This window comes from Arachis ipaensis, chromosome B10, assembly GCF_000816755.2.
Source record: "Arachis ipaensis cultivar K30076 chromosome B10, Araip1.1, whole genome shotgun sequence".
Taxonomy (NCBI): domain Eukaryota; kingdom Viridiplantae; phylum Streptophyta; class Magnoliopsida; order Fabales; family Fabaceae; genus Arachis; species Arachis ipaensis.
Genome location: NC_029794.2, coordinates 111,080,464 through 111,095,948, shown reverse-complemented (window position 1 = coordinate 111,095,948; position 15,485 = coordinate 111,080,464). Strand labels below are relative to the sequence as shown.

Here is a 15,485-nt window from a genome sequence, read left to right as displayed (position 1 = left end):
CTGATGTTCCTGTGACCTCGTTCATATGCTAGGATTTCTTGAAATTGCTGCTTGTTACTCTAAATTTTCCTGTTTCTATTCATTGCTGGTAACTGCAGCTAGTTTTTAAATTCATATGAACTGCTATGATTGCTGTTTATTTCCCGGGATAATCCAATTTTAGCCGGAATGCTGCCCAAATTTTTTAAAAAATTTTTTCATTCATGTTTTGGTTTGGCATTTCTGAACTCTGTTTTACTCTACTTTACCCAAACCATTTCATGAATGCTATGGCAGACTTTCTTATCCTCTTTAATTTTCTGGTTCATAAACTGCATTTGTGATTCACTGATTCCAATTTTAGATTTCTTTATTTCTATTCGAATCAGCATCACCCTATTTTCCTTGTTCGATTATGAGTACTTCTATTCTTACCTGTGAATCCTTGTTATATGGAATTTTTCTATGCCACTTACTTTAACCCGCACTTTACTAACTCACTAATTTTAATTTACTAATTTCTTTTTCAAATTCTAACCATACTAACCCTTTTAATCTCTTTTCTGATTATTTTCACTTTCCTCTAACTTTCTAACCATGGCATATTATTTATTTTTCCATTTAACATGAATTCAATCACATTTCATTTACTCATTTTTCTTATTCTATTTCTCCCTTGCCACTTTGAGTTTCCTTTATTTAATTGCCTATTTGCTTTCCTATTTTATCCATATCCTGATTTTTTGTTTTTCAGGATGTCTGCCTCACAAAGGAAAGGAAAAGGCAAGGCTACTGGCAAGCGCAAGAGAGGAGACTCATCCCAGTCCATCATTGCTCTAATGTACGATTCTTCATAGCGGGAGAAGAACTTCACCCAGCAGGAAAAAGCTGACCAGCTGCTCCCTGCGAATGATCCTATCAAATTTGCAAACCGGTACTGTGAGCTGAAGTACCCGGCTTTTGCAAACTCCAAAAATCTATACCTGGAACGAACTCTGAAGATTCCAGAAGCCCTCCAGTAGTACACAACTGAGCAAATCAAGCAAAGGGGCTGGTTCTTTCTGGAGAGAACACTGACAGAGATCAATTCATCTTGGGTACGGGAATTCTACTGCAACTACTATCTCACTACCCTAGATGCAGTGCACCTGGGCGGAAAACAAATTCTGGTCACTGAAGAGGCCTTAGAGGACATTCTCCGGCTCCCAGCCAAGTCCGATCAACCTGATGGTTATTCAAAGGCTGAGGAGGACATGCGCCAGATGCAGTTTGATTGGGATGCCGTAAAGGCACGGATAGCTCTCGACCCGACAGTTCCTTGGGAGATGGGTCAGGACACTACCATGCCTAGAGGGATCAAGAGAGCATACTTAAATGATGAGGCTCGGTTATGGCATCAGATCTTGAGTAATTATGTGATGCCGAGTACTCACGAGACAGAGATCCCGGCTGCTATGATCACCCTCCTTTGGTGTGTGCTGGAGGGTAAGGACCTTTATCTGCCACGTTTCATTTGGCATTATATGGCCAGGGTCCACGTCCGAGGCACCCTCCCTTTTTCATATCTAGTTACACAGCTTGGCCGTCGAGCTGACGTGCCATGGGAGGCTGCCGATGAGAGACCACCAGCGGCAGATTGCAGGAAGATCATTCCGCACAGCCGGAACTTCTTAGCCTTGGGCCACAGACCACCACCATTCACTGCTACTGATGAGTCTGCCCCACCGTCTGCTGGACCCTCTTCCTCCACTGCTGCACCACCTACCCCTGCTACCACCACTGCACCTCCACCTGCCACAGAGCCCGTCTATCATCTGGTGCACCGCTTGTTCTGACGACTTGACCAGATGGAGCGTCGCAACAAGCGGCGCTATGAGCACCTAAAACTGATGATACGATCCGGTGACATCCCCTCCGAGCCCGACACACCATCCGAGGCATCTGAGGAGGAGGCGGATGCACCCGAGGCAGAGACCCATCCCCAGGAGGCAACACCAGCCGCACCACAGGCAGTGGTTCCACATCAGATTGAGGCTGCGGATCTTGAGATCTCGAACCAGTCAGCACCGCCTCCACAGCAGCCAGACCCTCAGCCCACCACCACCATTGAGATTCCAGCTACCATCCCTTCCAGTGATGACACTCCTTCACACCCGGCTTGATTGAGCATTGGGGACGATGCTTCCTTTTAAGTGTGGGGAGGTCGCCATCTCTGGCGTTTATTTTGGTGAACCACTACATACTTTTTCTTTTATTTTGGATATTTTTCTGTATTTTTCTTTTTATTGTTATTTTCTGAGTACTTATACATTGCTTTTATGTATTTTTACTCTATTTTCTGCATTTTGCATCTTGAGTTCATATTTCAGCCATTTAGTTTATTTTAGTTATTTAGTTTAGTTTGCAATTCTGATTTATTAGTGGATTAATTAGTATAGTTTATCCTTTTTAGCATAAGATAGTATAGTTTAAATTGAAAAATATAAAAAGGAAGTAAGCTAGGAAATTGAACATAACAGATTTAAATCCACAAAGCTTGTATATAGCATTACATGATGTAGTTAAGCTGACAACATTTCATTAAGGAGGAACATTAAAATTTTAAAAGCTACCCTAAATAATTTTTTTTTTGAGAATAATGGGAATTTTTAACTAAACCTGCATACAATATATAAATGATATATGATGCTTGAGTTAGAGAACACACAGCCTGTGAGTCTTGAGCTTAAATTGTATGGTTGCATTCAAACCATAATTTCATTTCTGTGTGTTACATTTCTTTTTATTCTGATGTTCTTTCCTTTGCTTTAATCTATATGTCCAATTATAGAATATAGAATAGATACATACCAAGAGAATGATTGAGGCCATCATTTGATTTTAGCTCACTCACCCCAAATTAGCCTACCTTTTACATCACCCTTGTTAGCCCCATTGAGCCTTTTAAAAACCCCTTTATTCTATTTAGCCAAATTACTAGCCTTAAGCAGAAAAACAAAAGAAAATCCCAAGTGAATCCTTGGTTAGCTTAAGATAGAAAATTATGAATAGAGTTAAATGTGGGAAACCTGTTGGGAACATGGATGATAGAAACAAAAGGTAAAAAAGTTAAAAGGAATAAAATAAAATTTGGAAAGCATGCTCATGAGAAAATCTAAGTGATTCAATTACCATGTGCATTAAATTTTTTTTTTTTTTAATAAAAGGGGATACAAAAGAAATCCCCCAATGCAAAATAAAAACAATGCACATGGGATAAAAATAAAGAGTGAAACATGAGCATGTAACAATAAGTGGGATCATATGGTAGAATAGGTAAAGAAGTTTTATCTTACTAAATATGTATGTTAGGTGAGATCTTAGTCTAATTAAGGATTCACTTATTAGCTCACTTGACCCTATACATAAATCCTTACCCTTACCTTGACCCCATTACAACCTCAATTAAAGACCTCATGACTTTTTGGTATGACTATATTCTATAATTGTTGATTGGTTAGATGAAAAACAAAGCTATAGAAATTAAGAATAAAAAGAAAAATAGAGTGAATAAACCCAATAAACACTGGGTGACTAGAGAGTAAACACAAAATCCAGTGAGGGTTCTATAACTCATCAACATATATCTGTGCTTAATTTACTAATTGTTTTGCAAGTTTGTACAATATTTTCTTTCCCATCTCATTTGCTAAAATGCTTTATTATTCAAGGGTTAGCTATATATATATATATATATATATATATATATATATATACATGACTCCTTGAGAATGTGAATTAACTTGACTACATGTAAGCTTTATATATGAGTGAATAAATTAGAGTTGTATGATGCATCATTCATTTAGGTAGTTGCATTTAAATTAGGTTGCATTGCATGACATTCCATCACTTTAACCCTAATTATTTACCTTGGATATAGCATGAGGACATGCTAGTGTTTAAGTGTGGGGAGGTTGATAAACCCATATTTCATGAGTTCTTTTGTGCTTAATTTGAGTGATTTATACAATCCTTCACCTGCTTATTCACATTAATTGCATGGTTTTACTTTCCCTTCCTTATTATATCATATTGTGAAAAACATGTTTCCTAAGCTTTAAAATTAATTAATTTGATTACCTTTATTTCCATTCGATGTCGTAATTAGTGTGTTGAGTAGTTTCAGATTTTCTAAGGCAGAATGACTTAAAGGATGGAAAAGAAAACATACAAAAATGGAAGGAGAAAGCAAAACGGAGCTTTAAGGAAACTGGTATCCACGCGATCGCATGGATGACGCGATCGCGTGCCAAGCACGAATCAGCAGCGACGCGGCCGCATGACTGACGCGACCGCGTGCCTTAAGCAGAACGCACATGACGCGATCGCATGACTGACGCGACCGCGTGGCAAGGAAAAGCTCCAAATGACACGACCGCGTGACTCACGCGGACGCGTGACAGAGGCCACGTATCAGAAATTACAGAATACGCCCCCAGCAAATTCTAAAGCCCTTTTTGGCCCAGATCCAAGTACAGACAGCATAGACCAGAGGTTATAAAGTGTGGGAATGCATCCATTCAAAGAGACCCGATTACAACCTTTATAGCCAATAATAAGAACATACTTCCTCGCAGTTCCTTGAGAAGACGACCCGAGGTTTGAATACTCGGTTAACAATTTCTAAAGGGGTTTGTTACTTGTGACATCCAAAACGTTTGTACGAAGGGATTTTTGTCGGTTTAGAGACTATATCTACAACGCGACCATTTCTATGAATCTCTTTACTGGTAAAAATCCTCTCATCACACGTACATAACAAATGGAGTTATAGTAATACCTAAAATCGTATCCTATTAATGAACAGTTGCTAATGATACATTCAGCCACCTAAACCATAAATTGTATACTATTTTTTGGCAAGTATCCTAACCATGGCTATACATATATGCAATAACATAAATGTGAAGATAACAAAACTAAATGCGAAGTCAGTTGCCCCGACGACGTGCCATATCGCATTCAATCGATTGATGTTTGGATCACGTTTATCTGCACACGCCATCTTAAAATTACTCAATAATATGGTCAGAAAATGATATTTTTTGGTAAATAGATGGGGTCAAAGACCTGGAACAATAGAAAAGAAAGAAAAAAGGCAACGAGAGGCCTTACACTCACCTCTCATCCTAAAGCAGCCAAAACAATCAAAGCAGATCTTCTACATAATATCAAGGAAAAAATATAAAAAATGTACAAACCTAAAGGGAGGTTCTGACCTTTTTTGCAAGAGAGTCAGCCACACAATTACCTTCACGAAGAGTATGGTTCCAAATTATATCTGACACCCGTCTAGCGAGGATATGAATATCTTGTAGAAGGGGCATACATGGATGATACGTTGGGCAGCCGTTCTTGATGAATTTAATACTCGTTTGAGAATCAGTTTCAACGATGATATGGTTTATACCATTTGCCACAGCAATTTGGAGGCCTTTAACCACACCCTACAGCTCCGCCTGCATGATTGAGCAACTTCCGAGATTACACAAAAATGCTTTTAAAATTTTTCCCAAGTTGTCTCTAAAGATGCCACCATAAGCAGCACTGTTATTTTGATCACAATAAGAGCCATCTATGTTTAATTTCACAAATCCTTCAAGAAGGGGGTTCCATCGAATGAGGGAATCCTGACTGGTTTGGGAGTCCGAAGCAGGGGACCCTTGGTAAAAGACCTAAGGATTTCCTTTGTATAGGCCTGAATGGGTATAACTGCGGCAACTTGGGAGGTGAATTTCCCTTCAAACACCAGCAAGTTACGAAAGTTCCAGATAGAGGAGGTGACAACCCCGAACACGCAGCTCCAGTTATCCCTCTTGGAGAGGTTTGACACGATCCAGTCATTAATATTAAGGTTAAAGAAATGTGCTCTATACTCCTTTGGCATAATGTTTCTCCAGATGCTTCTAGCATAAAAACAATCCCAGAGGAGACAATCCAAGATTTCATCATTCTCATTGCAGCGAGGATAGGTTGCTATATTTGTCATATGGCGTCTTAACCTTGAAACATTTGTAAGAAGCGCATCATTTATGACCAGCTGTAAAAAATATCTGATTCTTTCTGGTCCTCTCCACTTCTAGATCAAGTTGAAGCTAGGATTTGGCGAGGCTGGATTCTCAATCAGTGACTGATAGGTAGACTTGAGATTAAAAGTACCCTCATTGGAGAGGGCCCATGCAATCTAATCCTCCTCTTTCCATGGGGAGGGAGCTGCCATAGCCATGATGCTCGTAACAATCTCATTCAGTAGCCACTCTCGGAGTCTCATTTCATCCCAATGACCTGAAATAGCAAGAAAATCATTCAGAGATATATTGGCTTCAAAGGAATTTGTTACCTAAGTGGTATGCCGCCGCAGTCCAGCTTTCAGAACCTAGTTGTGTTCCCAAAAATTTATGCTTTGCCCATTTCTAATTCTCCAAATAGTGTTGCTTTTCACATCATTCCAAACTTGGCAAACTCCTTTCCAAAGGTTGGAATCCCTATTCCTTTTTCTGACTTCTGGTACAATATCACCACCACATATATATTTAGATCTTAATACTTTTGTCTAGAGGCTGTTTTTGTTTTCAACTAAACCCCATCTGACTTTCATCATATAGTCTCGGTTCAGATCTCTCGTGTGCCAAATGCCTAACTCACCTGAATTTTTCGAATCCTTAATCTTCCTCAAAAAGTTGGAATGGGCCGGAAACGTGATATGAACGACATGTATATATAAGCCGCGTCCACTCTTATCTTGTTTATCGTGTAAATGAGATAAATTTATATATATCTTGTTTACATTGTAAACTAGATATACACGTGTCATTTGATCTGTCTTATCTCATTTACACTGTAAATGAAATATGAGATGCAACGTATTTTCGTAATTATTTTACAAATTATTTATTTCAATAAATAAAATATTTTTTATTTATTTAAAAAAATTGCTCATTAAAAAGATATGATTAAAATAATCCAAATTTTTAATACTTAAAAGAATACATACAAATTTAATTTTAAATATCAAAATTTTATTTAAATTTATTCAACTTACAATTCTTTTGATTTGACATCTTCTTCCACCACTTATTTAAATCTCTGGTTTATTGATTTTTCTTCCTATAAATTAGATTTGAAACCGCCCATTATTCTGTTTAAAAAGTAACTACGCGCAAAAAAATAAAATATTGAAATAATGTAGGGAGAGTCTCGCTCTTCGCTCCTCTAGGAAAATAGCCCCCAGTTTCAAATCCTCGTACTCCCGCTCTTCACTCTTTCTAGGGAACGTGAGAACTTGTTGTTTCAAATTCTCCTCAGAAGATAATAGTGGTTTCAAACACAATTTAGTGGGAACATGATGCATGAAAAATTGGAAAACATGAAAAACCGTATTTAGTGGGAGAGGATTTTGACGCTAACAAAACAAATACAATTTCTGTAACTACTTCTATATTTGATTTTTTTTTTAATTTAATGATACAACGTTAATATTCCATTCTATCTAAATAATAGCAAAATATATGAATTTTTTTAAATCGATCTAAATTAAATTATTAATATTTTTATTATTTTAAAAATTATATTTTTAAACCTATAAAAATGATATTTTTATACTTACAAATACATATCTCGTTTACAGTGTAAAAGAGATATATAGAGTACGTCTATTCTCACATATTACGTGATATGAGTTTAAAAAGTTGTATCTTATCTCATTTATAATGTAAACGAAATATACTCATAATTAATTCGTATATACGGTAAACGAGATAAGTAATAAGATGCAAAAATATAAATGGTGTCCAAATTATCTATATTAATAAATAAAATATTTATTTAAAGAAAAAATCTGCTAATTTGTGGACCATTTTGTAGTTACTACTTACTAGATTTGTCTATTTAGTAAAATAATTTTTATAATTATATTGTTGGATATTTTGAAAAGTAACTTCCATTTCTATCCACCAAAGTTGAAAACGCTGATACATTTATCCATAGAAAAAGGAAATTACCATTTGTATCCATGAAACATGGCTTCCACACAATAAAATTATCCAAAGACTAAAATATTATCTAAAAACTCCAAATTACCCTTATTATCATCGGCATCATCTTTTTCTCTCCGCACTAACTACTCCATCACCCTTATCTGCTCATCTCCTTACCACCACCACCACTACCACCACCACCACCACCATCATTAACCCCATCCTCTCTCTCCTTCCATTTTCTGAGCTCGTCACCGCCGCTAGAGTCCTTCAACTCTGCCAACTCCTTTCTCTCTCTCTCTCTCTCTCTCTTTCTCTCTCCCCCCTTTCTGTATTTTGCTTCTCTCTCTTTTGTTTCTTCGAATCCTTAACTCCAAAATAAATCTTTCATACAGCATGGCTGACAATAATCTCTTGCCATATCTCATATTTAAAAACTCACTTAAAATAGAAATCCTAGAAAAAGGGCTTCCTTTAGAATCGACATACAAGTTAAAACGAGAAGATAAGCACAAACACATAAAAAGAGGCGTCATTAAATGAAGAAAAGAACGAAAATAGAAAATTATAGTTATGGGATTTCAGATTCTGCATTGATTGAGTTATGAAAAGGGGAAGAAAATAAAAACAGAAAACTCATGACGGTGAAGGGTGTGGATGAGTTGGGCCACGAAAGTAACAGAAAAAAAGTTGAAAGAGGTGATAGTGACTGTTATGGGAGTGCCATCTTTAAAATTGCAGTGTCTTCTCCGCTATTTGAAATCACACTGCAACTACAAATTTCTTCCTTCTCAATTCCATAGTATTTGCTTCTCATGTAGATCTGTCACTGTCTTTTTCGTTTTTCTTCTTTGCTTTTACTGTTATTGTTGTTGTTGTTGTTGTTGCTGCTGCTGTTGCTTTATATGAAGAAGATAACGATGGAGGTATAGTGGTGATGGTAGTGATAGTGATAAAGGAAATATGGTGGTGGTGCCCTTGAACTTAGAGTTTAGCTCAAGTGAGGATTGCTGAATTCATTCAATTCCCCACATGGCCTGTTTGGGTTTTGCAATTGATTTGTTGCAAGGGCATTAGGTGGTAGTACTCTGTTCTGAGTTCAATGAATAGTTGAAAACGATGATGATAATGGTAATTTGAAATTTTTAGGTGATTTTTTAGTGTTTAGATAATTTTATTATGCGGAACCCATGTTTTATGGATACAAATAGTAATTTTCTTCTTGTATAGATAAATGTATTAGCATTTTCAATTTTTGTGAATAAAAATAGTAGTTTATTCATATTTTGAATGATAGAATATTTAAGGGTTAAATACTTATATAATAACATTGTTAGTGTGAATAAATACCATAAATGCTAATAGACATATCATATTAATTTTATTTCAAATATATATAGTGTAAAACTCTTCTATTATGCATAATTGCATCTGATAAACATGAAGTATTCTTTTAACGGCAATAAATACAAGAAAGAAAAAACTTTTTACTTCAAAGTAATAACATATCAACTCAGTTTTTTTAAGTCAAAATTAAAAGGAAGATGTAAGAGTGATGAGAATTATAACGTATGAAGGTTATTTCTTGTTTTTTTTAGATAAATATTAGAAATATTAATCTAATTCATATTTTATAAAAATTTATAAATAATTATTTAAATATTCATAGATGTTCTTAGCAAAAAATACTAATAATTCACTGATTTATTTAAGTTCTTATATCAGTTGTGAAATCAATTTTAGCAATAGTTTATTTGATAGTATTCATACGTCCAAATCAACAGAATAAAATCTTCTAGTATTCTTAATAATGAGCTAATTTTGAAATTAGAGTACCCATTATATATGCTTAAAATTTTGATAATTCTTTATGTCTGTGCTACAAACCTACAATACAAGATTGGTAGTTTTTAAGCTTGGAAATCATGTAACCGAAAGCAAGGACTTAACCAAGAAAAATAAAGGAATTTTTTTATGAAAAAAGTTTATAAAACAGAAAAATTTATTATTTTTTGTCATTATTTTTAGTCATTAATATACTTTTAGTCTATATTTTTAAATATTAATAATTAATTACTAATTAAAAATAATAATTTTTTTTGGTATAAATAATATAAAATTCTATTAATTCTTTACTATCCTTCTTGTTTTATTTCAAGAATGAGTGAATGACACACCTAACATTCGCCTCCCATAAATTCTAGAGAAAGTAATTTCCTATTATGTTCTCTTTGGCCATAACAATAAACAAAAGTCAAGGTAAGCTTTTATCAAGGGTTAGACTGTTATTGAAGAAATATATGGCGAATCATATCTAGAAAAGGTTTGAAAATTATAATAATTTGTAACGTGAATGGAGAATTTTGCAACATTAGAAACAATGTATCCTATTAAATACCCATGCTTAGGAAGATTTTATTCCCACCATGAAAGGTGTGAATATTGAATAGCACATTATCATGTAACATAAAGTAAGCTAAAATATCAAAATATTAATACACCCATCAATTGTTAAATCTAAAAATTAATTGAATTAGTTGAATAACCAATTTATTCGAACGCTTAAATAAGTATTTAAAGTTTGAATTCTACTTTCGAATTTAAAAATAACGTGAATAATAAAAAAATTTATATGTATGGGATTCCTTTGGGTTTTAAAAGGCAAAGAGATCAGATCCCATCCAATAAAATAGAGCTGTACGCAAGAGTCAAATCCGGGGACATGGATATTTCCGAGTTCCAACGCTACAAGAGCAAGATATGCAAAAAGATTTCACCTTTCCCTTTAAATTATTTATTTATCAATTTCTGAAAAACAAAATAATATTCTTTCTTGTATTTTAATATTTTCATTTTCATTATATACAAAAGGGAGGCACGCAAAAGCTGAAAGATATATAAATAACTAAATAAGAGAAAAATATATTTTTTTCTAGTATTAGTAATTTTTTAGCACAGCACCGAAACCTTGAAATCCAGAAAATTCGAAGACCCCAAATCGCTCAAATCAACGAAGCTTCTGCAAAGTTTCTTCCTTTACTTGTGATCCCTCTTATCACTGGTTCTCTATTCTCTGGGTCAATTCTCCTCCGATTATTGATCATACTACAAAAGACCCCTTTTTCAATACACATCATCATCATCATCATCATCATCATCACCAGCACTTTGTTGTTTCAGAAGTAAAAAAGAGTTTTTTTTTTTTCCTTTTTGGATTTCTCAGTTGGGTTGGTTCTGTGACACTCAAGGGACACTCAGCTATTGAGTAAGTGAGCTCATACTTGTTGTTTATTTTCCGTAGAGAAATAAAAAGTTTCCTTTCTGTTATTTTGCTCCTATCATCATCACTGTGGTTCTTTCTTGATTATTGATCTTGTTTGTTGTTCCTTTGCATGGTCCCTCCATTGTTAGCTATATGATTGTAATTTGTAATCACAGCCTCTTAATACTTGATAATTTGTTAAGTATCCTTCTTTTTGTTTAGGTTATTGCTGTGATGTTAACACTTTACATTGTTCAGTTGTCATCCCTGCAAAATATCCTATATATAGAATGCTCCTTCTTGCGCTTCTCCTTGTTCAGCTTTGATGATAATCTTGTACTTGACTTCAGATTAATCCTAATTCAATGCTAGTCTCCTTGAATCCTGAGAGTGAGAGTGGTAAAAAAAGAAAGAGAGAAAGAAATATTGAGATGACCACTTTGTGGTTGGAGTCTATTTAGTTTCCGACTTCAAAGCATTCCTTGATCAATAATTTCTTTAGAAATGTAACTGGAATTTGGCATCCTAGGATGATTAGGAAGATGTTTTAGGTGGATATAGTGTAACTTCATAGTTAGTATTACCTGTGACATTGTAGTGCTAGTTCTATATTTCCCTTTTCAATGCTCCTTAAAATTCATGATGCTTCCAGAGCTACAATATTGCATCCTTGTATTCTTTTTGACTTAGTTTGGTATACGTTTTCTTCATTTTCTTGTTTTTTAAATAAATTGAAGTATGCTCACATGTTATTGTTTGGACAGGAATGGGAATATATCTAAGCACACCCAAAACTGAAAAGTTTTCTGAAGATGGTGAAAATGACCGTCTTAGATATGGTTTATCATCCATGCAAGGCTGGCGTGCAACAATGGAAGATGCTGTGAGTAATAATTGAAAAATTGCTAGGTTTTTATATATTGAATCTGCCAATGCATTCTGAACCTGTTTGACAACTTTAGTCTAGTTGCATTGAATTGTTTGCTGGATTGCGGCAGCATTGGTTCCTGCTTCATTTAGCCTTCCGAAATGTTGGTGTATTTTCAATGATGTTGTTTAAGGATTGACAAGATACACTTTTTATGTTGTATGAAATTAATCTGTTGCAAAAATAGACAGGAGGAACCAAGAATTATATGCTAATAGTTATTTCTTTTGTGAGCTAATTTCTCTTTTTTTTAACGTTCTATACTCTGATCTAAGGCATTCATGGTGGGCATCGTGATTTGTTAGTCATTCTTTTTGTTATTGTTTTTGACAGCATCTGATGTTAGTAGTGTATTTGTTGAAGTAGCATGCTGAATAAGCTTTGGCTTATATTTTGGTTGAAAGATGCTGTTGTTTTTAGGGGACTAGAAGATATATATGCGAATATACTGCAATTTCGGATTTTAATTTTTCATGATTTTTATTCTATTCAGTGATAATCTTTCCATTTTTCCACCCTTTTGTTAGCATGCTGCATATACTGATCTGGATGATTCTACTTCGTTTTTTGGTGTCTACGATGGGCATGGAGGTATGTAAGATCTGTAATAGCTTGTCTACTTGGATTGATGATAGAATGCCTTTTTTACTACAAGTGATAAATTACCAATGGCTTGTTTTACTCTGTATATTTCATGCCTTTTGGAAAATATTTAAACCTCCTATTCCTGCCTCTTCTGCGGTGGTTGCAAAATTTTAGGTAAGGTGGTTGCAAAGTTTTGTGCAAAGTTTCTTCATCAACAGGTGCTCAGAAGTAAAGAATATGCAGATGGAGATATAGGAACCTCTCTTCAGAAAGCATTTCTAAGGTTAGACGAAAAGGGGGCCTCATACTATGCTTAATGACAATTTTCTCTGTCCTTATAACAGGAACTTGTTTTCTAAATATGTTTAGTATCAGCTGTTTTCGGTACCATCTAAAACCTTTGTTTGGATCATGAGGGTCTCACACACAGTCTGTTTGAAATGTTTCACACACTCCGGTTATTAGTGTTGTGTATTGTTTAATTTATTGCATTATCTGAGCTATTGCACTATATCTTCTGTCTCCTGGTCTAATCGAGACAGAAGAAAATGTGGTCACCGAATCCGTCTCGAAAGGAAGTTATGAACTGGTTCTTCTGATATTATGCAGAATGGATGACATGATGCGTGGTCAAAGGGGATGGAGGGAATTATCAGTGTTGGGGGATAAGATAAACAAGTTTACTGGAATGATAGAAGGGTTGATTTGGTCTCCAAAAGGTACCGATGGTGGTGACCAAGTTGATGATTGGGCTTTTGAGGAGGTAGGTATGACATTTGATTAAGTTTTACTTGATATTGTCTCAGTTTCATTGGATATACTTGGTTTCTCTAGAGGTGCATGTTTTATGTGCGTCTGATAATTTGAAAATTTAGTAAACATCTCCCTTTATATAGTTTACTTTTCTTTTTTGGCATTCTTTAATTTGATTTTGTTTACTGTATTTAGGGACCTCATGCTGATTTTGCTGGCCCAACTTCAGGAAGCACTGCCTGTGTTGCTGTTATTAGAAACAACCAACTTTTTGTTGCAAATGCTGGTGATTCGCGTTGTGTAATTTCTCGAAAGGGTCAGGTAACTTTAGAAAAACGAAATTCTTGAATTTTGATTAAGCTTTCACTGCTTACACAAGTACTGATGAAGTATAAATTGCTCATAATATGCATTGTTTCTTTCTTCCTCCCCGCCCCGGAACACTTCATATATATGTCAAGTTTTAAATGTTACAGATCTTGGTGAGTTATGTAAGATGTTTTACTATGACTCTTCTCTACAGGCATACAATTTGTCTAGAGATCACAAACCTGAGCTTGAGATTGAAAAGGAAAGAATCTTAAAAGCTGGTGGTTTTATTCACGCAGGACGAGTTAATGGAAGTTTAAATCTTGCAAGAGCTATTGGTAACTTTCATACTATGCATCTGACTTTGTAAAGATTAATCAAATAATCTTTTTTAGTATGCTGCTCTTCTTTCAATTTTAACTTGAGTGAGCACAGCTTAGGTATCTAACCTTTAATATTTTATTGCAGGTGACATGGAATTTAAACAGAATAAATTTCTTCCCGCTGAAAAACAAATTGTAACTGCCAATCCAGATATAAACACTGTAAGTTTTTGTTATACAATTCGGCAAATTCGTTTAAGTGGTGCACAGATCCTTGTGACAAGGTTAATTTTGCTGTATCATATAATGAATATTAAGATGCATGATTAGCACTTACTGCGACTCTCGAGTATTTGACTTCAAGCATTCATCTATTATGACTGATGCGTTGTTTTTGTTGCGACATTTATTATAGGTCGACCTTTGTGAAGAAGATGAATTCATGGTCCTAGCTTGTGATGGCATATGGTATTTTTCTTATGCTTTAATATGTGCATTTGATTCTAACTATAATTTGAGTCATTTATGCTGTTTACACTTTACAGTTTACACTGACTGTGTTTGATTCTGAAAAAGATTCTTTCTGCAAACGCTCCTTCACGCCATCGTTCAACGAATAATTTATTTTCTCATGATACTTTTCAGGGATTGCATGTCAAGCCAACAGTTGGTAGATTTTATTCATGAACAATTGCGCTCTGTAAGTTCTCACTTAGTTTTAACGTTTTCTTCAGCATTCAAATAATTAGCCATCATTCTGATTCATGTACTATGCTTATTGGTCTGGAATCTGGATAATGCATCCTCATCAAGTTCTTAACTTAGGGCTTAACTTAGGCTTATCCCATTAGATGGGATCGGCTATATGAATCTAACAACATCATTGCGTCTTGTCCATGAATTGGGATTCGACAAAGTTTTATGTCGGATTTCGAAGGCCAACACAACTCTTCTTTTTTGTTAATGCATCTTCATCGAGTGGTGTGATTACTTTTCGTTGCAGGAAACCAAGCTTTCTGTAGTGTGCGAAAGAGTACTCGATCGGTGTTTGGCTCCATCAACCGCCGGTGGCGAGGGATGCGACAACATGACGATGATCTTGGTGCAGTTCAAGAAGCCAGCTCAATCCAGTGCACCACCGGAAGAGCAGCAATCCTCTGCAAACGAAAAAGCTGAAGAAGCTCATGAACCAAAAGCGGATAGTAGTGAAAGTTAGGGTGTTTTTTCTGAAGCAATAGTGCTCATATGTATTATATTTTATTTTATATCTCATATATAGTGTGCACTGGTGATTACACTGCCTCTGAATGGTCATGTTCGTCATGTTC

At 35.2% G+C, this 15,485-nt stretch overlaps 1 protein-coding gene across 1 annotated transcript; it reads left to right on the top strand.

Annotated features, from left to right (window-relative positions):
• LOC107623180 (probable protein phosphatase 2C 60) lies at positions 10,943–15,459 on the top strand. The gene is made up of 11 exons (XM_016325351.2): positions 10,943–11,262; positions 12,024–12,142; positions 12,715–12,778; positions 12,947–13,055; positions 13,382–13,535; positions 13,721–13,846; positions 14,049–14,172; positions 14,303–14,379; positions 14,573–14,625; positions 14,803–14,857; positions 15,161–15,459. The coding sequence occupies exons 2-11, from the start codon at positions 12,026–12,028 to the stop codon at positions 15,371–15,373; spliced, it is 1,092 nt and encodes a 363-aa protein (XP_016180837.1). The 5' UTR covers positions 10,943–11,262; positions 12,024–12,025; the 3' UTR covers positions 15,374–15,459.

Bases quoted from the DNA above. Each gene is read 5' to 3' on its own strand.
- LOC107623180 (XM_016325351.2), top strand. From the start codon at position 12,026: ATGGGAATATATCTAAGCACACCCAAAACTGAAAAGTTTTCTGAAGAT. The intron at 14,173-14,302 runs GTAACTTTCATA...ATTTTATTGCAG, and splicing joins AAATCTTGCAAGAGCTATTG to GTGACATGGAATTTAAACAG. The intron at 14,626-14,802 runs GTATTTTTCTTA...GATACTTTTCAG, and splicing joins CTAGCTTGTGATGGCATATG to GGATTGCATGTCAAGCCAAC.